At 33.6% G+C, this 25,600-nt stretch overlaps 1 protein-coding gene across 7 annotated transcripts in view; it reads left to right on the forward strand.

Annotated features, from left to right (window-relative positions):
- Acap2 (ArfGAP with coiled-coil, ankyrin repeat and PH domains 2) overlaps positions 1 to 25,600 on the forward strand; it is a 130,216-nt gene that overhangs the window by 34,320 nt on the left and 70,296 nt on the right. For 6 of the 7 annotated variants that reach the window (XR_009228068.1, XR_009228069.1, XM_058583572.1 and 3 more), the window contains exons 2-4: positions 6,854 to 6,911; positions 16,904 to 17,023; positions 17,810 to 17,863. Coding sequence is in view for 5 of the 7 variants with exons in the window: in XM_058583572.1 (XP_058439555.1) it covers positions 6,854 to 6,911; positions 16,904 to 17,023; positions 17,810 to 17,863 (232 nt within the window). In the remaining 2 variants the exon portion in view is untranslated. The remainder of the gene's footprint in view (positions 1 to 6,853; positions 6,912 to 16,903; positions 17,024 to 17,809; positions 17,864 to 25,600) is intronic. The other variant, XM_058583575.1, reaches the window with a different exon arrangement.

The following is a 25,600-nucleotide window of genomic DNA, read 5'->3' on the forward strand; positions in this document are numbered from 1 at the left end:
AGCACTGAAGTTTGCCTTTTTTTGTTTGATTTTAACTCCTTAAACAGTGATAATGAGTATTTAATTTTCCTATCATGTCAAAACCTATAACAGTACCCACACATGCCAGGCAAGTGCTCTACCACTCACCTACATCTATAGCGTCCCCAGTGATAACAATTCTTTGGAATGGAGTGACTTGGTAGAAAGTGAACTTTTTTTTTATTTTTGGAGGAAAATCTGCTTAGGTTTGTTGCACATTTTAAGACAAGAAGATCTTTAGCTGTTATTTTCTGGACCTAGATGAAGACAGTATTGTATAGTTTGTAAGTTTGTATGTAATTTTTTTCCCCTTAACCCTCTTTTTTTTTTTTATCCCCCCCCTTCATTAAAATGACCTTACACCATAGTTGAACTAGCCCTTTCATTTTAGTAAACACCCCCTACAGTGAAAAGAGGAAGGGACTGTTAACCAGTTGTTACCTTTTTCAGTGGCACAGAAGAATGATGTTAACTCCTATTGTAATTATAATGACATTTCACCTGCTTGAGTATGCCAACTCTCTGAACAGGAAATGCAGTCTGTTAGAGGAGGAGGAAGAAATGGAAATAGCTTTCTAAACTAGTACTGGTTTTTTTTTTTTTTTAATGGTGGAAAAAATATAGAATTGTTTTGTATCTGATCAAAATAAAATATTACTAGTATTTCCTTAGACTAGTTTCCTGTAAATAATAAATATTTGCCATTGCACATAAATAATGAATACTTGCCATTGCACAAAAATAGCTTTGTACATAGTTGCTATCTGTTATGCACAAGAAATGTTGGAAGTGAATGTTGAAATCGTATACCTGATGAGGTGAGAAGCCAGAGCCCTAGGAACAGAAACTCCTGTACATCTTTCCCCACCCCCATTTCTCTGTGCAGGAGGATGATCTAGGTGATGTCTTAAGAGCATCGCCTTTTTTTTTTTTTAATTTCAGGAGCTGGATTAATAGGGTAATTGATGTTTGAATAATAATTTAAGCAAGCAGTACTCATTCACCTGGACCATCCTGAATATATCTCAACTTTGTGCTGTGTTTTTAATAATCATCCCAGGCCTTCATGCTTTTACTTTGTATATTGCATATTGACTGGGGAGAACACAAGGGGAGAAGAGTATGTTTCTTTAGTTATCATTCCACTTAATTTTTTTTTCTTCTCTTGGGAATGGCAAGATAATGTGTACAATATATATATATTGTACACACACACACACATATATATATATATATATATATAATAATGGTACATGCTTAGGAGGGTGGTACAGAAGGTGGGTGGAAAATATAACTTTTTTCCCTATAAACTGTGAAGCTGAACAGCTTTCAAAAACCCACTATTTTCATCAATATTAATATCCCTGCCTCTTATGAAGTATATAGAGAGAAGAATGAAACTTATTAATATAAAATCTGGAGGGGTTTTCATGACTTAGAAGTTTCCCTTGGTCTTTGTCTCTCTCTTTTCTTTCTCAAACAAAGTACAGTCAAGGCCTGGAGGAAATCTTGCTTGGGAAAAGACGATCAAAATTGGGTTCTCATTTCCTGTGAATTCTTATTCCAGAATAATAGAAAGTTAGATCTTAAGGTGGTGTTAAAGATATGCAGTCTGTTTCTCACTTTTTGTGGATAAGGGAACTGAAGTTTGGAGAAATTAAATTATTTCTCAGGGATTCATATTAATTGATAGAGAATTAGACTAAATTTTTGATTCCCATTTCCAGTTTTTTTTCCCCCCACTATTCTTTTTTCCATCTGAATCTTGCCAGGTTTGCTTAGTAGTTCAATTTGAGCAAGTAGGAGCAGTTATAATATTTCTGAGATAATATCTGGAGAATAAAAACCTTTTAATTTTATCCATCGAAATTTCTGAAAAAAAAAAAAAAGAAAAGACTTCTAAAAGATAGTTTACTATTGCTATATAATACACATATGTCCAAAACCTTAACTTTCCTTTGGGCCAATTGTAGTATAGCTGTTCTCTATATGTAGGCTCCAAGAGGAATTAAAAGAATGCCACCTTGTTAACCCTGGAAACCAAATGGATTTCCAAATAACATTTTATCAGATAATGCTTTGGCCTAGACTGAAGTTATGAGGAAGTTAGGAGAAAACTTCAGTGTGTATTTATTTAACATTGGAAATAATTATAGTTTGTATTCGCTATTATAAAGTATCAGATGCTGTTCTATTTTTCACATGTACTTTAAAATTGGTTATATAGTCCTACAGAAGAGACTGCTATTATCTGTATTTTATAGATGAAATTGAAACACAAAGAACTTGTGCATCATTTTATAGCTAGTAAGAAGTAGGGATCAGTTTTTTTTTTTTTTTTAATAATTCCATTCAGCTGTCTATCCATAAAAGATGTTGCAGAGACCCAGTATAAAGGATCCAGAGTTTACCGGACAGAATAAGGGGTGGCTATTCGTGTCACAAAATGATTTATGAAAGATTTCTTTTAAAAAGTGGGTTTTTTGGGTGTATACTCACTATTTTTTGGTCAAACCTCAGAAGCCATCTCCGGGTGGGGACTTTTTGTCACTTTTTTTGTTACTTAATGAATTTCAGGGCTGCCTTTGGGTCAGTGGACTATCTTTGATCTAGCTATTGTTCTTTCTTTGCCAAGAGTAGTCCATCATTGACCAAGGTGAGGAAGGCCTGCAAGAAGAAGTTGCTTAGGGACAGTGGTCACCTTGATGGACGCATGTAGGCAGTTCTTCTGAGTATCTAAATGGTTATTAGATAGATATGCAACTTTTAGGAATACATTTATTACATAAAACAAATGTTAGTTTCAAAATCCACACGTTGTGTGTGTGCGTTGCTTGTCCTAGGTAAGTGCTCTACCACTGAGCTATACCCCGAGCCCTGCAAATTATATTTTGAGTACTTATTGAATATTACTGTTTTTTCTATTGAGTGATTCTTAAGAGGTAGTCATGACTTAGAGCCTCATCCATCTTTGTTTCAGGATATTTATGTGTTTATATTAATGATCTTGACTATCCTGTTGCATTTTAGATAATATCACCATAAGACTTAAGTTTACTTTATTAATTCCATTTAAGGATACTACCAATATTGAAGAGTTTTTGTTGTTGTTTATTAATCTTAAATGGATGAGGAAAATAATTCCATACCACATTTCCTTTTTCTTTCAAATTTTCTTTTGTAAAGAAAGTATAATACATATATTACACATTATTTATTTATTTGAGTGGATACTCTTAAAAAACAGTAATTTAAAAAACTTCTTGCTATTTCAGTGATATCCAGGTGGGGTAAGTTGTTTTTGTGCTTCTTATGGAACTTCATTTAATTCACAGCCCAAATGATCACTGACTAGAAGTGGCTCAGTGTTAATACTTACTGCTGGGGTATTTTCTCTTTTAGTTTTGTGTTTTGAGTTAATCATTTTCTAAGTTGATTTTAAAAAACTGTGATATATAACTAGATAAAAGAATGAAGGTGTTAGTAAAAGTAAAGTGCCTGTTTTTCTGAATTTGGGACTTGAATAGCTTCTTAGGATATAGATAGCTAAAACTAAGGCTTAAAATTTATTTTCTTGTATGCATGATTTTCTTTTTGGTACTAGAAATTGAATCCAGGAGCATTCTATTTCTGAGTTACATTCCCCATGTCCACCAAACCTCACTTTTAAAATTTTTGAGACACGGTCTTAAACTTGTCATCCTCCTTCCTCAGCCTATGTTTTTCTTTCCATACTAAGAAATACTCAACAATGAACCAGGCAACATTAGACACTAGGTACTAACTTGTTGCTACAAGTTTGCACTAACAGCTTAGATGATGAATGGCAAAAGATTTTTTTTTTTTTTTCAAAAAGAGAAGGTAGTATGTTGAATTGAAGAACTTCCAAGATAAACTTTCAGATTCTTTGAATATATAAATACAAAGGCCTGTGCTTTCAAGTGATAGGTAAAACCCAGGCATTTTCTCTTCTGTTGTATGTAAAACCACACCTTTCTTTACAACTGTTGTCTCACAAAAGTAAATTAGCAGAAGTGCACAATGAAATAAGATTGAGGGGCTGGGGTTGCGGTAGACCACTCGGCTGGATTTGATCCTCAGCACCACATTAAAAATAAATAAATAAATAAATTATACTTAAAAAAAATAAGGTTGAAAAATGTACATACAATTTCTATCAAACTATTTAGTAAAATCCAATGGTTAAATAAAACTTTTTTTTAATATTTATTTTTTAGTTGTAGTTGGATACAATATCTTTAATTAATTAATTTATTTTTATGTGGTGCAGAGGATCCAACCCAGGGCCTAACCCATGCTAGGCCGGCGGCGCTCTACCACTGAGCCACACCCCAGCCACCCCCTTCCATTAAATCAAATCTTAAGCTGTTATTTGAACCAATTTGCTTGAAAAATGGAAGAATGAGTCAAGATAAATAAAGGTTAAAAATGTAAGTGAAGAGTTTCTGAAAATTGAAGTAAATACTTGTTGAGCTCCTTCCTTAACTCAGCAAACGCTGGGGGTGTCTGCACTGCTATGGGAGCTCAGACTGATGAGAAAAGCGCACAGTGGCAGAGATGTGTGCCATGTGTTGTAAGGGACAGGGGCGTATGTTATCCCACTTGGGTAGGTGACAGGAGAAGTTACAAGGGGGAAGACCCTTCTTGGGTAAGTGATATCTGAACTCATTTCCTTCCCTTGTTTGTAAGTTTTAAAAATTACTTAAAAATGCATAGTTGTTGAAAATAGCAATACAGTATAGAAGTAGTAAAAATGCAAATTCTTATTTACACTTTTTAATGCTTTTTTTCCAGTTAGAGTTAGATTGATAAATATGCTTCCAGATATTTCCCTAAAACCATCTCAACAGTTTTTTTTTTTAACAAAGTTGGGCTCAGACTCATGTAATTTTGTAATTTGTTTTCCCCCTGTGTAACAATCTACCATGTGCATGTACCCATATCTGTAGATGTAGATCAGCCTCATTTAAAAATTTGCTTCTTCATATAATGGGCTACACCATCATTTATTTACATATTCCTATTGTTGGACATCTAGGTTTCCAGCCTGTTAAAAACAGCAAATATCCTTGTACAGATAAATTTGTTCTTAGGTGTAGTAAGTTTAAATGATAAGTAGGTGAAGGGAGTGAGGATTAAAGTGAAGGGGAAATGTTTTCTAGGCTAAGTGAACAATGTGTAGTTTGTAAAACACTGCTGAAGACAATGGCCAACTGTTAGGGGAGAAGTCTTTCTGCTTCTGTGCTGTGGAGGCACACCACCTCCTGCTTTCTGGAACTAATGCTGGAGTATCTCATTTTATAATGACATCATTCTACTGAATAATTTATAGTTATTTTCTTATTTTGGAGATTTAAAATCTTTAAAAAATAATGTAACCAGATGGAGAAGTAGAATCACAAGCTGATAAAGTTATTGATTATTCAGAGGTCACACAGAGGTGAAGTGGGTAGCTATGGAAATAAAGTTGGTATCTTACTTGTCTTTTACTTAGCTCTGTTGCCAGAGAATGTCTTAGCATTCACAATGGCTTTTTGGGTACCTAATCTCACACTACTGTTAAATTAAAACAGATTTTGGTTAATTCTTAAAATAGCAATTGGAATATTGCTTATTTGTCAAGTAAGTATATGAAAAAGGCTTAGGGCTAGGGTAGAGCTCAGTAGTAGAGACCTTGCCTGACGTGTGCAAGGTCCTGGGTTCAGTCCCCAGCATTGCAAGCCGCGGGGTGGTGGGGGGGAACCCCAGAGAACAAAAATGGCAGAGATGATTTAAAGTAGGTGAATTATATTTTCTTATATACTACTTTTAGTGTAAAATCTTCTTGTCCTTACAAAGTCTTAGTTGCTGCTATTTTGCTTCAAACAGATTTCCAATTTTGGAATGTTGCCCTGTAGTGTGATATCTGTCAAGTGCTAACTAGTATTATAGTTCATTGTTGCCTTTTGTCAAGAAGAATATCTGATTATTATTATTTTTTTTTGCTTTTTGCATAATCTGATCTTTGCTAATTTTTCTGTATTGAAATTATGTTGTTAGGAGAGGATTAGTCTAAAATTTATCAATGTTTGGTGCTGAGTTTTTGAAACTGTAATACTTTGGAATCAAAATTATGAAGTCATATTTTTCTTAATTATCTCTAAAAAAAAGTGCCCCTTTGGTTGTCAATGATGCTTCGCCATTTGGTTACATGTACTTTCTTGTCTAGAAATCTGATTCAAGGCTCAACTTCCAAAAATCTCTTATTAATTAAATTTTTTGGAGGCAAAATTTTTGGTGATTTTATTTGGTTAGTATTCTTTCTAGCTCCAGCATCTGGCCTATAAACTTTTATTCATATTTCAAAAAATATGCTAAATAGTTTTAATTAGTGTTATTAATTGAATAACAATGCTTTGAATAAATCAGTTTAAGATATTATCTCACTGTCTTAAATAATGATTATGTTTGTTTTATTGCATTATTATGAAGTATATATTCTAATATTACTTCATTAAAGTATAATTTCTTTTCAATACTGGGCATTAAACGCAGGAATGCTGTACAACTGAGCTACATGCCAAGCCCTTTTTAGTTTTTAATTTTGAGATAGTGTGTCACTGAGTGCTGAAGCTAACCTTGAACTTGTGATCTTCCTACCTTACTCTCCTGAGTGGCTGGGATTATAAATGTGTACCATTGCACCCAGCTGTGAAGTATAATTTTTAAACATTAATATCTACCTTTTTATTTAGAGTGATAAGTTATTTTTCAAGAGTTAAGTATACATTTGAACAATAAAATAACTTAATTTTGCATTTAATTTTTCTAGGGCTGCTTTGGAAGAAGTAGAAGGAGATGTGGCAGAATTGGAACTAAAACTCGATAAGGTGAATTTAACGTTTTTAATTTTTTAAAGTATCTATTTTTGTTTTCCATTAATAAGAACATTACTTTGTTTCTCTATAAGAGTAAATTCCATTATTGTAATTTTACACATGAAGAAATTAAGGCTAGAGATATTAATTGGCTTGCTTGTTCAGAGTCTTAAGTGCCAGGGAAGAATTTATATTCTCTGAATTCAAAGTTCACTAAACAACTTTTATATGGTTAGAAGTTTATTCCTGTTTTCTCCATCTAAAAGATCGCATGTATCTTTTTTAATGCCTAATGGATTTCGTGTATTACCTGACCATTCTTTTTTTTAATTTTTTTTTTTTTTAGTTGTAGACGGACACAATATCTTTATTTTACTTATTTATTTTTATGTGGTGCTGAGGATCGAACCCAGGGCCTCGCAAGTGCTAGGCAAGTGCTCTACTGCTGAGCCACAACCTTAGCCCATGACCATTCTTATTTATAAATTTAGGTACAGCTGGGTTCAAATATAAATAAAATTTAAAATAGTAATTTCATATTTAAGCTAATGACACAAATGCTAAAAATACTTAATAATTGATATAGTTATGTTTTATATAAGTATAAATGTACATTGACTCCCACCTTCTGTATTAACTATTGATAATATTTTTGAATTTCTGTCCAAGAAGCATTGTCTGTTATGTACCAGGCAAAAATATTAGAATGAGTAAGATGGGGCTTTTGATCTATTTGTTGGAACATTCTTTTGCAACTATTGCTCAGAGAAATATTTCTGTAAATTTCTAGACATAAGTCTATGCATATGTTTGAAATTCTTTTTTTGAAAATACTTTGTGTAATTATTATTATAAGTGGTATTGCTATGTGAAGTATTGCTTCTTACCCTGTACTGTGCATAAGAATCACCAGGGGAATCTTTTTTAAAAACATAGATTCTGATTCAATAGATCAGGGATACTGAGATTCTGTGTTTTTAACTAGATTCAAAGTTATGCCTATGGATATTGGCATATGAACTGCACTTTGAATAGGAAGAGTATGATACATATTAATTAGGCCGAGTATTGTGAGAAACATTTTGAAATGTTTTAAAAATCATGAAATATTTACATTAACATACAATGTAGATAGTATAGAAACTATGTAAAGCAGTAATATTATAAAAATTAAATAATTTTAGTTTTTAATTTTGAGACAATGTGTCACTGAGTTAGGTGAAGCTGACCTTGAACTTGTGATCCTCCTGCCTTTGGAAAATTTTAATAATGTTAGTTTTTATTAGATTCTGTTATTTTTACAGCACTGTAATATATAGTGTCTTTGAGTTTTACAATAATTCTGTGAGGTAGGTGGAACAAGTATTCTTTTTTCCCATTTTATAGATGAGAATACCAAATCCCAGAAAGCAAAGGAGACTTGCTTCAAATTGAAAGTTAAAAGAGGCAGAAAGAGGGTTAGAACTCCTGTGCTTCTATTATTAGTTCAGTGCTCTTCTTGTGCACCACTGTGCTTCAGGATCTGTGTATTTTGAGGGAGCACAGGCCACTTAGAAATTTCTGAGAAGAGTGGCAGGAGTAGCAAGCTTCCTTTTGTTTTAAAAATAAATATTTTTATTTTGACTAAGTATATTATTTTAAAATATTTTCTATTGAAAATGTATGTGTAGGGCTGGAGATGTAGTTCAGTTGGTAGAGTGCTTGCCTTGCATGTACAAGACCCTGGGTTCGATCCCTAGAACCACAAAAACAAAAAACAATAAAATGTATTTGTATGGGCCTTTTATTATTATTATTATTATTATTATTTTTTGTTTTTACTCTGAGGAGTTACATTTTTTTGAAGTACTTTTTGAAGTAAAGTTTTCAGTTTTTAAAGTAGACAATAGTATTAAGTTGTAGTTTTGATTTTTTTTTTTCCAATGAGTTTTTTTTTCTTCTTTTTGTAATTTGTTCTTTTTAGGGATACCTGACAGCAGAGTGTATTTTGACGTATTATACACATATGGAGTGTAACTAATTCTAATTAGGATTCCATTCTAGTGGTTTATGCAATGTGTGTAGTTTTGATTTTGTGGTAGATTTACAAGAGGGTATATAGAAAGGCAAGGCTTTTCAGAGAATCACAGAGTAGTATAATGAAGGTGATTATCCTTTTTAAGTAGAAGAACTGCATATAAATCATACGAAACATTGCATGTGGGTGGAATTCCACTGACAATGCTTTTGTTAATCATTTTGCTTTTATGAGTGAGTGACTTTTTTTTTTTCTTTATATCATTTGATTGGGTTCAGGCAAACTGGTAGAATCTTAAAACCAAAATACTCTAAATAATAATAATCTAATAAATAATAACTAAACTAAATTATTAAAATATTGGCATTCAATGCTAAGAATGCTAAGCCCATTAGCATTCTTATCCAAAAGGCTACTAAGGGCATGGTAGAAACTTGACATTATTTAAAATATCACCTTTCCCTCTCCTCTCTCCACCAAAATTTCTTTAGTTACTTTTATGTTTCTCTGGTTTAAGATTTTGATCCCTTATAAAATGTACTTCTCCTGGATTCTTAAGCTACTATCATTTTTACTTTATAAATGCAGAGTTGGCATAAAGAAGGGAGACTGAGAGAACCAAGATATGGTTGTTATTGGTTGTTATATGGTTGTTATTAAAGTTGGTGGCACTGAAGGAGTAATGGGGAAGTTGTGCTCTGGAAGGTGCTCCAAGACTAGTTCAGTGATTTCATAACTTTGTGCAAGGCAAGTTCCACCTAAAGTATCATTGTAAATAATAGTGACAGGTTGAACTAGCTTGGTGACTTAGCTCGTATCTATTTTGCTTATAACATATACTAACAGTAGTTATATTCTTTCTAGAGAATAATGCTTGATGAGTGGCATTGTTTATTGGGTCCAGTTACCTGTCCATTCTGTAAGGTAACATTATAGTGCATCATAGTTGCTATCTAGATATAATTCCCATATCTGTTGCATTTTTTCCTCTGGTATGCTTGTTTCCTCTCTGTTAATTGGACATCCTTTAAACCTCAGCTCCAATGCTACCAAACTTTGGCTCTTTTCTTTTCTTTTTCTTTTTTGTATTGCATTGTTTCTCACATGTACTTCCATTTAAACTATTAAAATATTATTGTAATTTTTCATTTGTAGCAGAGTCTAGTAGTTAAGAAAACAAGGTCAGGGGCTGCCTGAGTTTGAAAGTAGCTCTACCATTTAGTAGGCAGGCTTCTCAATCTTTCTATCGGGTTATTATGAGAGTGAGGTGAGTTAATACACATAAAGTACTTAACATGGTTCTTGGTACGTGTTGAATTCTAAATAAACAGTAAAGATGATGGTGTCTCTTTAACAAACTATTAGCTTATTGGAAATTGGGACTGTCTTTAGAAGAAAAAAAAAAGCAACCAAAACTCATCTATTATGTACTTACTAGGCACAAAGTCCTATGTTTACTCATGCTGTCCCTAATCTCCATAACAGTGTTGCAAAGTTGGTAGCATCTTCAATTTACAGATGAAAAAATGAGTGTTAGGATGTTACTTACAACTCAGAGATAGCAAAGAAGTTGTTCGTATTCCTGTCATCTGGCAAAGTGTCTATGACATTGTAAAGTCTTATTGAAAAATTGTTGAATAATGAATTAGGGTAGTAGTTTGATAATTTTGATTATCTTGACATTTACTCTTAGGTAAATTAGATTATTTGTTATAATCTCATTCACCACTACCATCTCTGGATATTTGCAGGGTGCGGGTGGTTCTGCTTCTGTCAGTTTTCTCTCTCTCTGGCTCCTGTGGTGGTGACTCCTATGCTAGTTCTGATCCCTATTTTCACGGCACTATTCTATGGCTCATCATTCATAGTTGTAATCTCTGAAATCTGGAATTCTGATAGCCTGTCTCACTTGAGTCTCCAGTCCTTCCACTTCTCAACCTCACTACTGCTTCTGTTCTTCAACCTTACCTAGACTTCTGGTCTTTCAATCAGTCTACTTGGGATATTTCAGATCCTTCTGAAATCCACTGCAACATTTTTTTTTGGTAATTTTTAAATTAAGATAAAATTCATCTGGGCTGGGGTTGTGGCTTAGTGGTGGAGTGCTCGCCTAGCTAGCATGCATGAGGCACTGGGTTTGATCCTCAGCACCATATAAATATAAAATGAGGATATTGTATCCACTAAAAACTAAAAAATAAATATTCTTTAAAAAAAAGGATAAAATTCATCTAACATAAAATCCACCATTTCAAAGTGTTTTTTAGTATAGTCCTGGTGTTATTGGCGCAACTATCACCACTGTGTAATTCCAAAATATTTCTGGTATCCCAAAAAGAAACCCTGTATCTGTTAACACTAAGTTTCAATTAGTGATCCCTTTCTTTCATTCTCTGGCAACTTCTGTGGATTTGCTTCTTCTGGACATTTCTTTTTTTTTTTTTTTAGTTTTTTAGAATAGTTTTTCTTTCTTTTTTTGAGAAAGACTTGTTTTTTTAACTAACAATATTGGAACAACTGAAAATTTAAATGGAGAGAGTGAGAGAGAGAGAGAAAGAGAAAGAAAGAAGGAAGCTGAATACCTCACACAATATACAAAAATTAATTCGAAGTGGAAAAACCTAACACTTCCAATCTCCTAGAAGAAAACAGGCAAAGATCATTTTAAACTTGGTTAAGCAATGGTTTCTTAGATTTTTTTTTATACCAAAAACTGAAGCAAATATGTAAAACTAGATCAAACACAAAAGCTTCTGTGCTCTCATGAACACTGTTAGAAAATTAAATAACTCATAGAATGAAGAAAATATTTGCAAATCAGATATATGATAAGGGATTATTATAAAGATTTCCTAAAATTCAATAATAAAAAGAAAAAATAACTCAGTTTTAAAATGGAAAAATGATCTAAATAGACATTTTTTTTAAAAGAAGATTATATAGATGGCCAATAAACACATGAAAATATACTAATAGTCACTAGGGAGATTCTAATGAAAACCACAATGAAATACAACTTCACCCTTTCATACCCATGGGATAGTTAAAATAATAATAAAAGTCTTAGTTTGGGTTTGGAAATGGTGGAACCCTCATACATTGTTGCTGGGGATGCAAAATGCTGCACCCTCTTTGGAAAATAATTTTGGTGGCTCCTCAAAAATTAAACACAGATACCCATATAACCCAGCAGTTCTCTTAAGTATATTCTCAAGGGTATCGAAAACATACGTCCACACAAAACTTACATTGATGGTCACAACAGCAGCATTATTCGTAATAGCTGAAGTGGAAACAATCCAATGTCCAATAATCCTACAGTACTATTTAGGTATAAAAAGAAGTGTATTGATCTTCTGGACATTTCTATAAATGGAATCATAATATTTGGCTTTTTGTGACTGGCTGCTTTCACTTAATGTAATGTTTTTAGGGTTCATCAATATTGTAGCATGTATCAGTACTTCCTTTTATGGTTGTATTATATGCTGTTTTATACCACATTTGTTTATCTAGTATCAATTGATGGGCATTTGGTTTGTTTCTCTTTCTTGGCCATTGTGAATAATGCTGTTATTAATCCTTTCATTCCCTTCTTAGTTTTACATTATTTTTTCCCCTCTTTGGAGACCTTCATTTCCCTTACAGAGTTCATTCCTTCTTTCTCTCTCTCTTTTCCTTTTGAGATAGGATCTTGCTGCATTTTTCAGGCTATTCTCGAACTCCTGGGCTCAAGTGGTCCTCCTGCCTCAGCTTCCTGAGTGCTGTAACTGTAGGTGCATGCCACCATGCTCAGCAGAATTTTCACTGTCTTGAGTATGACTTTCTGCCCCATATCTGGGCTAATAAAGCCCTATAGGAGACTTTATATAACTGTCAAATCCAATTGGTGGAGCCACAGGTTCCTCAAATTCTATATGCAAAACTATTTTTCTAAAACCCTGTCAAGTCCCTTTCTTGCTACCTTTGGTAGTTCTCTTTAATACTTAATTATTTTCTCAAGGTTTACTACTTTGTTCTTCATTCTTAGTGGAATGACCATTATTCTGCTTGGATGGGAATATATTTATTTCTTGTTCCTTATCTAGAAACTTAGAATCTGTTCATGTCTTTTTCATTTTTCTTCCCACTGGAGTAATAAAAGTATACCTTTTCCTATGCAATTTAAAACTCTCTACCTCTTCAGCATTTTGCTTTAGCCATCTCTCTTCTATCCCTTCTCTACCACCTCTTTATCTTAAATGAAGATGCTCAACTTGGTTTCTTAGTAAAAACAAAATAAAAGCAAATAACTTCTCTGACAAGGAAGCACAAATCTCTGCTGAGTACTTACCATGTGCCTGTAATACTTCATGCCAAATTTTGTTGTTGTTGTTTGTTTTGGTTTTGTTTGGTACTGGGGATTGGACCCAGGGGCACATTACCACTGAGCTACATCTCCAGTCCTTTTTATTTGTTTAAATTTTGAGACAGATTCTCTCTAAATTGTTGAGGCTGATTTTGAACTTCTGATCCTACTGCCTCATCTTCTGCAGCCTCCAGAACACTGCACCAGCTGTGCTTCAGTCTTTATGAGTGTTATCTTACCTTATTATAGCAACCTAATATGATGTGGTACCATCATTAAGTATTATACAGAAAAGAAAATTAAAGTTTTTTGAGGTTTAGGTCAACCAGGTGCACTTAGATGGTTATGTATGGCAACAGGATTTGAACCTAAGAAGACTGAGCTGAGAACCTTGTCTTTTAACCTTGTCTATTAATCTGTCTCTCTCTGCTGTTATGGGAAAAGGAATTTTAATTACTTTTGAATTATTTAATTTGATGAATAAGTAATAACATCTATCTAGTAAAAAAATCAAAGGTAAAAGAGTGTGTACCAGTGAAAATTAATCATCTTCTAATCTCTTTGCTAGGGGAATATACTGACCTAGTTTCTTGTGTGTCCTTACAGAAATTTTCTAAGCATATGAAAATTATATAGATTTGCACTCTTCCGTACAAATGGTTCTTTCCACTCCCCACAAAAATATTAATACTGTGTTACATTTTGTTTTTTCCTTAATATATTTCGAATGCTGCCGCAGCCCGGCTGGCTGGGCAAAATAGCGGGGTGGGGGTGGGGTTGTGACGAACAACTTGTGTAGATTGATACAGCAGGAGCCGTTTATTGCAGGACAGGAGCAGTATTTATACATTCCACACAGCTTCAGTCAACCAATAAGGAATCTCCACACTTAATGGCTTGCTTTTGTTACTTCTCAAACCACTCCCTCTGGCATTTTGCCAGGCACCATCCAGACTTGTTTACGAACTCTAACATTCCCCTGGCAAAATGCCAGGTGTTATTTTGACTTGTTTACAGACTCTAACAGAATGCTATTTGTTATTAATCATAAAGCTCTCCCTGTTTCCTTTTTTTATTTCTTTTTGGTGCTGGGGATTGAACCCAGGGCTGTGTACATGTTAGGTAAGTGCTCTACCACTGGGGGAGCTATACTCCTGCCCTGACCAAATTTTTTATGGCTGAATTTTATTATATTATATGGATACGTTATAATTTGTTTATCCAATTGTTTACTGATGGACACTTGATCTAGCAACTGATATTTTTATCATGACTGCAATGCATTGCTTCAGATGTGTCTTGTGGCTTATGTGCAAATATGTATGATACATTTTAAAAAGTGAAATTGCCAGACTAGAGAGTTTGTTTTAAATTTTGACAGTTGTTGCTAAATTACTTCTCAAAGAAATGTTACCAATTTATATTCCCACTAACAATGTATAAAAATGTCTACTTCCCCTTATCTACCATCTCTAAAAACAGCCTGTTATCAAACTTTTTGATCTTAGTTTTGTAAAAAATGGTAATTTCCATTTCTTTAATATGAGTGAGATTGAATATCTTTTCATGGATTTAAGACACATTTGTATGTCCTTTTTGGGAATTATCTGTGCATGTCCGTGACCCATTTTTTTCCCCCTACAGTATGATTGGGTTTTCAGAATGCTTTCAAAATATATATCCTTTCTTATGGTAGGATAATTAGTCCCTTGGGATTTGTTGCTAATATTATTTTCCCATATTGTTGTCTTTTGACTAAGTTAATTGTTTTTTCTTTTATAGATATTTTATTTTTATCACTTGAATTTATCAATTTCTTTTTCATATGGATTTTGAGGTTTGTATCCTTTTCAGAAAAACTTTTCACAGTTTGAGATTATATTAAAAAACACCTTCTATTTTACCTTAGTTTTGTGATTTCACTTTTTATGTTTAAATCTTTATTCCATCTGAATTTAATTTGAGGATTTTGATTCCTTGGCTATCCAGGGCCCCTAATGTCATTTTTTAGATAATCACCTGCTGCCCCCTCCTTGGCACTGATTAGAATATTACTTTAATCAAATACTTCATATAATATAATATAATACTTGACTCTGTATTATATTCCATTGATCTGTATTATATTCCATTGATCTAGGAATATACTAGGCTTCCAGTTACTATATTTTGTAATATATTTTAATGTCATATAAGGCTAATGTTCTCATTTTATTACTTTTTCAAAAAAATTTTTTCCACTGTGTGTTGGTCGTTCCTTGTGAACTTTAGATTGTTTTCCTTGTAAGATATTTTATTTTTTAAATAACACACCATTTTAAAGACTTATCTCTGTCAGCATTTCTTTTCTTTTTTCTTTTTGCAGTGTTGGGGATCAAACCCAGGGCCTCACACATGCTAGGCAAGTGCTATACTACTGAGCTTAATCCCCAGCCCTGCCAGCATTTCTTACTGTGGGTTCTGTGGAACACTGGTTCTATGGGAATGTTTCCTTTAAAGAGAATTTCATGGTCAAATCATTTTGAGAAATGCATCTTTTAGATGCACATTAATATATCAGAGCCTTTGGGGTATGGGTGTAGCTCATTGGTGGAACACTTGCCTGGTATGTATGAGACCTGGGATGGATCCCCAGCAATGCCCCGCTCCCCAACGTAAACTCTTAAAAGTTCAGCAATATCTAGTGCTATCTTTTCTAAGAATTCTTCCTGATCTACACAGTTCAAGTCAGGTGTTTTTCCTTGGGATGTTCTTGGTTTTGTCGTTGCACTGGTGTCTGTTCTGTGGAGTTGATCTGCTTGCCTGCTGGTTAGAATTAGAGCTCCTTGAAAGCAGAGATTACATTAACTCTCTTCCTCTCAACATTAGGGCAGTGGATTTAAATTATGCTCTTGAGATTCTTCATGAGTTTTGTAAAACATTTTTCTTACTTTTTATGCTTGGTGTTCCTCCTTCCTACCCCTTTCAGTATCTGCCCCTTCTTTATCCAGAGCAGTTCCATTTTTATTTATTTTTAATATTTGACATTCATCCAAGATTTTGCTTAAAGAAAATGTTCTGTGTCCGAGTGAAAGAAAGGAGGAAGGGGAAAAAGAGAGAGGAAGGAAAAATGAAAGGAAGGAAATTAGGAGGGAGGGAGACACACACACACACACACACACACACACAGGCAGGAAGGATCCGTCCTGAGGCTCAGCACAATGCCCAGAACAGTAGGCATGACTAACCCACCATACCAGTTTAACTCACCTTTCCTCCAACACACCACAGTTAAAAATAAAAAAGAGATTACTTTTCATCACACTGCTTGCTTACCTCTTTCTTTCTTTTAGGAGGAACTTAATAAATTAATTTATGGGATCGAATGTGACTTGATAAAATGATCTTTTTATTGTTGTTGTTTTATCAGATAACCTCTAGGTCCTAAAGATTGAATTTTTTGGTTCACCTCTTCTGTGAATTTATAAGCCAAAGGAAAATAAGAAAAAAATTCAGTCTGTCTGTTTTAGTTGTATTAATGAAGTATTAGTTTATTTCCTGTCTTTAGCTAGGTTAACTTGTGGTTTTTGCCAACACTTTTCAACAAAGTAATTTGTAAAATTATTTTCAACCTGATGTAATTTTTTTTTTCTTTTTCAGCTTGTGAAGCTTTGTATTGCCATGATTGATACTGGAAAAGCCTTTTGTGTTGCAAATAAACAGTTCATGAATGGGATTAGAGACCTAGCACAGTATTCTAGTAATGATGCTGTAGTTGAGGTTAGTATGGTTACATTTTAATGTGACATATGCAACAAAACATAATTATATACCCATTTACCATATTAATAATTACGCTGATACTTAAGGTGGTACTTAAGATTTGAAGTCAAAAAGCTGTCATCCTTTGGTGCTGTGTAATGTAATCCTGTTTTCTAAGCTAGCCCTTAAAGGTTGATTTGCTTTGTGCATATCTGGTATCTGTCTCCTAACTCAGCTTTGCAGTGTTTTGGCATTTACTAAGTCTGCTTGCTGCTAGGTGAGCTGAAGCATCTGCCAGAGGGCATGAGTAGGGACAGCAGAATCACTTTAGTTGCTTGTAAGTGCAAGCAGAGAATGTTATCCCACAAACAAAACTTGACTCTATGCTTGGGGGCTGTATAGCTTCTGATTAGTTTGGATCCCCACAACACTGTACAGTGTTACATTTCTTTCATGACTAATAATAACTAGAGAAGAAATGGATGTGGTTTGATTATTATTTGATCCATAAATGCTTAAAGGGGCAGTCTTGATACCCTCAAACAAGTTTACCTTTAGGGTTATTCATACCATTGATGGGGCAACTCCAATTCCTTGACTTTTTTAGGTTTTATATGTTATTACGTGTAGACTCAGAGCATACTTATGAGCTATGAGTCTACACATAAGATTGTCCTTGGAAGTAAATGTTATTATTTACAGTGTAACTCAATCTTTCTGTGAGGAATGCTTAAAGTTACAGTTTTTGTGACTATTTTTATGACTCTTAAATGACTTGATTTTCTTTTGGTTTCTTTCTTGTAGACAAGTTTGACCAAATTTTCTGACAGTCTTCAAGAAATGATAAATTTTCACACAGTAAGTGTCAGTAGGTGTCACTATGATCATTATTTAGTACATTTCTTGGGTTTGGCAGTATTTTGTGAAACGAACAACATTGAATTTGGTGACTTTGAGCAACAGCTTTTTAGTTGGGTGGATCTGAAATATTCAGTGTGTCTGTGTGTGGGTGAGGGAGAGAGAAAGGGCCCGTATTATATTTCCCATCCCAATATGGGGAACTTATTATTAATGAAGGACATCCTTGATTAAAGCTAATTTTTTCCCTTTAATTTCTGTCTTTGCTAGTTTAAAATTTTTTTTATTTAAATTTTTTTTTTATTTTTATGCTAGTTTTGTCATTCTTTTTTTTTTTTTTTTTTTTTTTTTTTTAATTTTTTATTGTGGGTTGTTCAAAACATTACAAATTTCTTGACATATCATATTCCACACTTTGATTCTAGTGGGTTATGAACTCCCACCTTCACCCCATACACAGATTGCAGATTCACATCAGTTACACATCCATTGATTTACAAATTGCCATACTAGTGTCTGTTGTGCTCCGCTGCCTTTCCCATCATCCACCCTCCCCCCTTTATGCTAGTTTTAAATTTAAAAATAAAGAAGTAGAAACTCATTTTAAATTTAGCTGTTTCTCTTAAGATACTTCCAAATATATCCCTTTTATCTAATTAACTACCAATATTAAAAGAGTACTGTAATCTTTGAACTATTTATATGTGTATTTAAGGTCTGAGGGCATTTATCCTTCAAGAGTGAGGGTTTATATTGCATTTGGAATGTCATGAAATTGCTTTATAAACTTTCTAAAAATGTGTTAAATATCTCGTTTATTTTCCAAAAGCTTAATCAATATAGCTGTCATGTAATAAATTTTGAAGCAGTAAATAGCTGTCTATAGTAAGTGTATCAATAATTATATTGTCAATTACTACATTAATTTTTTATTCTTAGTGAATTCAATCTTAAAATTTTTTTCAGTCAACATATTAAGGATGAAATTATATATTATTTTAATTGTAATCCAGATTTTAGCTTCAGGCAAATCAACATGATTAAGTATCTGAGTGTCTGTTTTTAATTCTCTTGAATATATACTAAGGTGGAGTTGCTGATCAAGTGATAATTCTGTGTTTAGCTATTTGAAGAACCATGAAATTGCTTTTTTTTTTTTTTGGATTATGAAAGGAGTGAAGTGGTAGTTCATTTTGGTTTTGATTTTCATTTGCCTTATGATAATGCACTTGAGAGTCTTGTGCTTATTAGCCATTTCTGTATCTTTTGCTCTTATACCATTGATGTCTATTAAAGTACTTTTCCCATTTTTATTTATTAAAAAATTTTTTTTTTTCAGTACTGTGGATTGAACCTAGGGGTATTCTGCCATTGCCATTGAGCTGCATCTGTAGCCATTTTTATTTATTTATTTATTTTATTTTGAAACAGGGTTTTTTAAATTGCTGAGGCTGGCCTGGAACTTAGGATCCTTCTGCTGTCTCACCCTCCTGAGCAGCTGGAATTACAGACTCTTCCTTTCTTGCTCATCTCCTTTGTCTTTGTTTGTTTGTTTGTTTTTTAGCAATGGTGGGGATTGAACCAGGACCTCATATGTGCTAGGCAAGCTCTCTACACCCATCCATACCTCCAACCTTCCTTTGTCCATTTAAAAGTTTTTTTCTGTTGTTGTTGAGTTGTATATTTTTAGTTCTTTATATCTTCTGAATATTAAACCCTTACCAATAAATAATATGCAAATAGTATCTGTTGTTTTGTAGGTTTTCTTTTCTTTTTTTCTGTGCTAGGGACTGAACCCAGAGCCTTATACATGATAAGTATATTATTATTATATTATTATAACTATATGCTTTACCACTAAACTACCTGCCCAACCTCTCTTTTTTACCCATCCCTGCTTTTTTTTTGGCACCAGGAATTAAACCCAGGGTGCTTAAGCAATAAGACACATCCCCAGCCCGTTTTTTATTTTCTATTTTGAGTCAAGGTTTCCTAAGTTGCTCAGGGCCTCACTAAATTACAGGGGTCTGGCTTTGAACTTGTGATCCTCCTGCCTCAGCTTCCTGAGCTGCTGGGATTATGGGTGTGTACCACTGCACCTAGCTCTTTCTCACTTTCTTGATATTGTGCTTTGATATACAAACATTTTAAATTTTGATGAAGTGTAAAGTCCAGTTTTTCTTTTTTCTTTTTTTTTTTTTGTCATACCTATGGAAATTCACTTCCAAATTCAAGGTCATGAAGATTTTCTACTATCTTCTTTGAGTTTAGTGGCTTTATCTCTAATATTTTATACCAATTGTTCCAGTTATTAGTTTTCTTTTTGCCTTTATTGATTTAGAGAACAATATTTAGTACCCTTGATTTCTCTTGAAATTAAAAGATCTTTAGATTTAAACATCTTATAAGTTATTGATTTGATAATGGTGCATGCATGTAATTCCAGCTACTTGGGAGGCTGAGGCAGGAGAATGGGCAATTGAGATAGTGAGAATGTAGCTCAGGGGTAGAACACTTGCCTAGCATGTGTGAGGTTCTGGTTCAATCCCCAGTACCACTCAAAATCAAAATGTTATTAATTTTAAATTGACAGAATAGATTAAATGTTTTCTCCATAGTATGCATGTTCCCCCCACCCCCATGCACTTGGCAGTACTGAAGAATGAACCCATGGCCTCAGGCATGCTGGGCAATCGTCCCACCATTAAGCTGAAAGTTGGAGTAGTTCACAGTTTACAGAGGCTGTGTCAGAGCAGAAACAGGAAGAAAGTGGGTTTTCACTTTTTCCTGCCTATTAATAATTTGCCATCAGTTTCCACTGGCAGACATTAACTTCCCAGCTTGCGGGTGCGGGTAGGGCCAGGAAACATGCCTTACAAACATCTAGCCTCTTGACAGTTCAGAAGAGGATGCTGTGGAAGGTTGAGCATGGAGATGAGAGCCAACAGGCTGTAATTCTGAAAATTCCTTTGGCAGGATAATTATTGTACAACTTAATTTTTATCCTTAAAACATCTTTTTTGTTGTTATTGTTGTAGTTGGATACGATGCCTTTATTTTCTTTATATGTGGTGCTGAGGATCCAACCCAGGTCCCTGCATGTGGCTAGGCAAGCACTCTACCACTGAGCCACAACCCCAGCCCCTCTTAAAACATCTTTCTGTGGCTTTTCTTTTTCCATATACTCAATATCCAGATATTCCCCATATCCAACTATCAGTAGTTTCTCTATCACCTCCAAATCTAAAATACTATTCCCTCTTGTTTAGGCTTTTACTATAACCTCCCAGCTTGTGTCTCTGCTCCTCTTCTTGCCCTTCTGAAATAAGTTCTGGAGACAGAAGCCAGAACGAGCTTTAAAATATATAAATGAATCTACAACACTGCTCTGCTCCCATGGTTCCCCAGTTCATTCAGAATAATATCTGACCCAGAGCATACCAAACCCTATATGATCAAGTTCCTGCTCATAACTCTCTGATCTTATCTCTACTCTGTTCTGGGCCTGGCCACTCTAGTTCTTGGCTGGTCTTCAAACATGAAATAATGCTCATCTCAGGGCCTTTGTATTTGCTGTTCTTCCAGCTATATGTGTGGCAGATTTCTTCACAATATTCCTTCTTCCTCACTTCATTTAGGTCACTACTTCTCAGAACTTCTAAACCCAATGGTCACTTTCTATCACTTTACCCTCCCTTTATAAGCACACAGAGACAATATATACGTTTATACACATATATGTGTCAACATATATGGTCTTAAATATATGTACTTATTGTTTGTTTGTTTCTTTTCTTCTTTTTTTGTGGTGCTGAGGATTGAAAACAGGCCTTGTGCGTGTAAGGCAAGCACTCTACCAACTGAGCTATAGCCCCAGTTGGTACTTACTACCTAAAAGAGTACTTGATTGGTGGGATTTACTTGTGGCAGGGTAGACTGAGGTTACAAATTTATAAGAACTCCTAATGGTTTTCAACAGTCATACAATTAATAAAGATTTGTTAAACCAATAACAAAGCACAACAAATAGACAAGGGAATTTAATCTTTTTTTTTTTTTTTTTTAACTATTCCTTGAGCTACAGAGACTGCAGAATCTCTGTTGACTGTAAAATTCACATTGTTTTAGAAAGGTAATTTGTTCACTAGGGGCAAATCACTGCCTGCCTCTTGGTGAACTTTTGTGCTTACATTTACACCTGTATGCTTGGAGAACTGTGTCTGATGTTACACCAGATGTCTAGTGTCTTTCTAATTTTATTCCTTTATTCCTATAACAGCATGTCAAGCATTTGCCTATGAATAGATATAACAGTGAAATTATGAGCCATTGTTTTTTTTCCTTCTTCTTGCTCTTCTTCTTCTTCTTCTTTTTTTTTTTTTGGTAGTGCTGGAGATTGAACCCAGGGCTTTGTGCATGGGAGGCAAGCACTCTACCAGCTGACTATATCCCTCTACAGTTCTTTCCTTCTTATTTGCTGTCTTGACTGTATTATCTGGTCTTTTGTTTTTTTGTTAACTATTATTTTCAATTTTCCCAGTAGGAGTGACTTGTATATACTTGAACCAGAATTCTAATATGTGGCAAAGCTTCTCTCTCATGATAGCACTATTTTGCTTTACCTTAATTAGAGTGGATATAGGGACTACACATCTTGTTTAGGTTTATATCCCCAGTACTTATATAATTCTCTTTTTGGGGGAGTCACTTAATTTTTCTAAGCTTTACCTTTCTCTGTAAAATGAAGGAGTGTTTCTAGTTTATTTTTAATTATAAAAAATTCTAAAACTATTAAGCTTTTTGATTATTAAAATGTTTAAATATAATCTTACATTCTTTTGTTAAAACCTATTTATATAAAGTGCTTTATTTTAATAGCATGCTGTACAATGGAATTGTAATTATATAGCATTTCACAATAAAGGAGACTTAAAGAAAAAAAGTGCTTTCTAAAAGATAATAATCAGTGGAACCTGCTTTACATTCTGTAATACCTTTTAACTCTGGAGTTTTGGTACATCAGTTTGCATTATAATGAAAGTCTGGATTTTCAGAGATGTTGTTTGTGAATGACTTTGTGAACTTAAATAAATGCATGAAAATAATAGAACTACCTGGGTTATTAGTCAAGGAAAGATCAAATATACATTAGGGTTAGATAATACAAATCATTTAGTTTTTTTAAATGACTGGATAATCTTTTATTTATTTCCTCTGTAAAAATGGATAGAACTTTTCCTTATTCCTGTTAGAATGAGAACTTTCTGGGATTGGTCTTTACTTCAAAATCTTTATAAGATGCCAACACACAGTTTTCCAAGACAGGTCACTGTATGCTATATTTCACTAGACATTAGACACACACATATAAATATACACATTATATACGTTTACACATGTATCCATACATACACGTAAACATGTTTTTATATCTAGTATATGTAACACTCCTAAATTTTTAAAAAGATTAATTGAAAAACTTGAATTTGCTTCCATGAATGTAGCTTAAAAAATGGAAGGAAGGAAGGGAGGGAGGGAGGGAGGAAGGGCTTCAAGCAATTTCTGATCAAGATTCAAGATTTTTAAAGTGTGGGCTGAGGGTGTAGCTCAGTGGTAGAATGTTTGCCTAATATGCTCAAGGCCCTGAGTTCAGTCCCCAGAAGGAAAAAAAAGTTGAGAAATATTCCTCCCAAGCTTTTTGAATTCTATCTGTAACTCATAAACTTCAGCAAATTCTTTCTTTGGAAGTCACTGTACTTCTGTATGAAATAGTGAAGAGTGATATTTTCATACCATTTCTTTATAAAAATCTAGTAACAGATTAAACTGAATGTTTCAAATAGCTTGTTTAGATTCATTTATCATTTTGATGTGTCTGTAATCTTTGTTTCAGAGTTTTTCTTTAGCATCTTCAAAACTTCATCCTTAGAAATTTTGTTACTTTGCAAAACAATTAACATATTTCCAAAATAATGTGTTCAGAGATTTTAACTACTGGTGTTGACTTGAACAGTTACTAATGTGTAGAATCGTCACGGAGCACCTTTTTAACGTAGTAGTCTTCAGGGTTAGTGATTATTGCTGTTTTTTCTGGTGCCATCAAATGCATCTGTTAATTTTGTTATTCAAATATGGCACCTTTTCTTTTTTCTTCCTTTTTTTGGAAATTAACAAAATTCTTGACATTTTTTTTCCTTGTAGGTTGGTATATTGTACAGTTATACAGTTGTATGAACCACTCTGGCTCTAGTTCTTAATTGGGTAATGTTGTAACTAGCTGCTTGATCTGATGTTGTAACCAATCTCATAGAAGAACTTTCTTATTTTGTATTTTTGTAGACTTAAGAGTACAAATCTTTTTATGTATGAAATGGCCATTTTGTGTTAACATTTCTGTATGATTTTCTTATGCCATTGTTTTATTTAATAAATTTTTGATGTAAAAAGAGATTTAGGTTGAAGAAGAGGATTTTGAACTATTTTTTTGTCTTCTGAATGAAATGACTTTCATAATGAAGGTAAGTGTTTAATGAAAAGGTTGTTCATCATAGTAGGAAAACAATAGTAAAATAAATCTTTTTTTTGAGAGTGAGAGAGAGTGAGAGAGAGAGAGAGAGAGAGAGAGAGAATTTTTTAATATTTATTTTTTAGTTTTCGGCAGATACAACATCTTTGTTTGTATGTGGTGCTGAGGATTGAACCCGGGCCGCAAGCATGCCAGGCGAGAGCACTACCACTTGAGCCATATCCCCAGCCCTAAAATAAATCTTTTAAAAGATGAAATGTGATAGTGTATGTCTTTAAGGTTTAGAAATTAAGTACGTAATATATATTGTGTGTAATTTTCTACATTCTTAAAATGTTTTAAGTTTATTAAGAGATTGTAAAATTAAACATTCAGTAAATAAGGCAAAATATTAATTCATTTTAGTCAATCCAGTGAATATTACTTGTATGCATGATCAGAAAATCAAATTTTCTTTTTTAGTTGTTGATAGACCTTTATTTATTTTATGTGGTTTTGAGAATCGAACCCAGTGCCTCACACATGCCAGGCAAGTGCGCTACCGCTGAGCCCCAGCCCCAGCCCAGAAAATCAAATTTTCAAAAATACTTTTGAATCTATAATGGCCTATAACCTATATGAATATATGTGCATCTAATTTCATCTTCAGTGGCTTCCCTGGTTCATTCCAGGGTGCAGATCGGTTTGACAAACAGTGTGTTGTCTTCAGTAAACAAGATACCTCTTGATCCTGGTAAATGCAGATGCTTGATTCTGCATTTCTGTATTTGCCATTTTTAATAACTAAAAATGAAAACAATGAAATTTTATGAAGAGCCAGAGTTTGGTTAATTAACATAAAAATCAATAATAGTATCCAAGAAGTAACTGCTGAAAAAAAAATAAAATCAATTATATTCTAGTAGGAACACTTAATACCAAATAATGGTGATGCTAAGGCTTGCATCAACCACATATACTTTGTTAGTAGGCAAAATGTGAAAAATAAGGACAAGAAATGATGACAAATTGTAATTAAAAATTTAAATAATTTTGAATAATTCAAATGGGTTATGCAGGGGATAGAAGTATGCTTTTGTCAAAGTGAAAATTAGTATATTCAGAAAGTTAAGAGAGGAAGTAATATAAATAGTATCAAAATACAATTTGAACAGTAGTAAACTTCCAAATAGTTACCAAATGTTTTACAACTTTTAAAATCACTACAAAAC

This window comes from Marmota monax, unplaced genomic scaffold (assembly GCF_021218885.2).
Source record: "Marmota monax isolate L192 unplaced genomic scaffold, Marmota_monax_Labrador192_F-V1.1 WCK01_AAM20220418_F8-fsc00052, whole genome shotgun sequence".
In the NCBI taxonomy this organism is placed as follows: Eukaryota; Metazoa; Chordata; class Mammalia; order Rodentia; family Sciuridae; genus Marmota; species Marmota monax.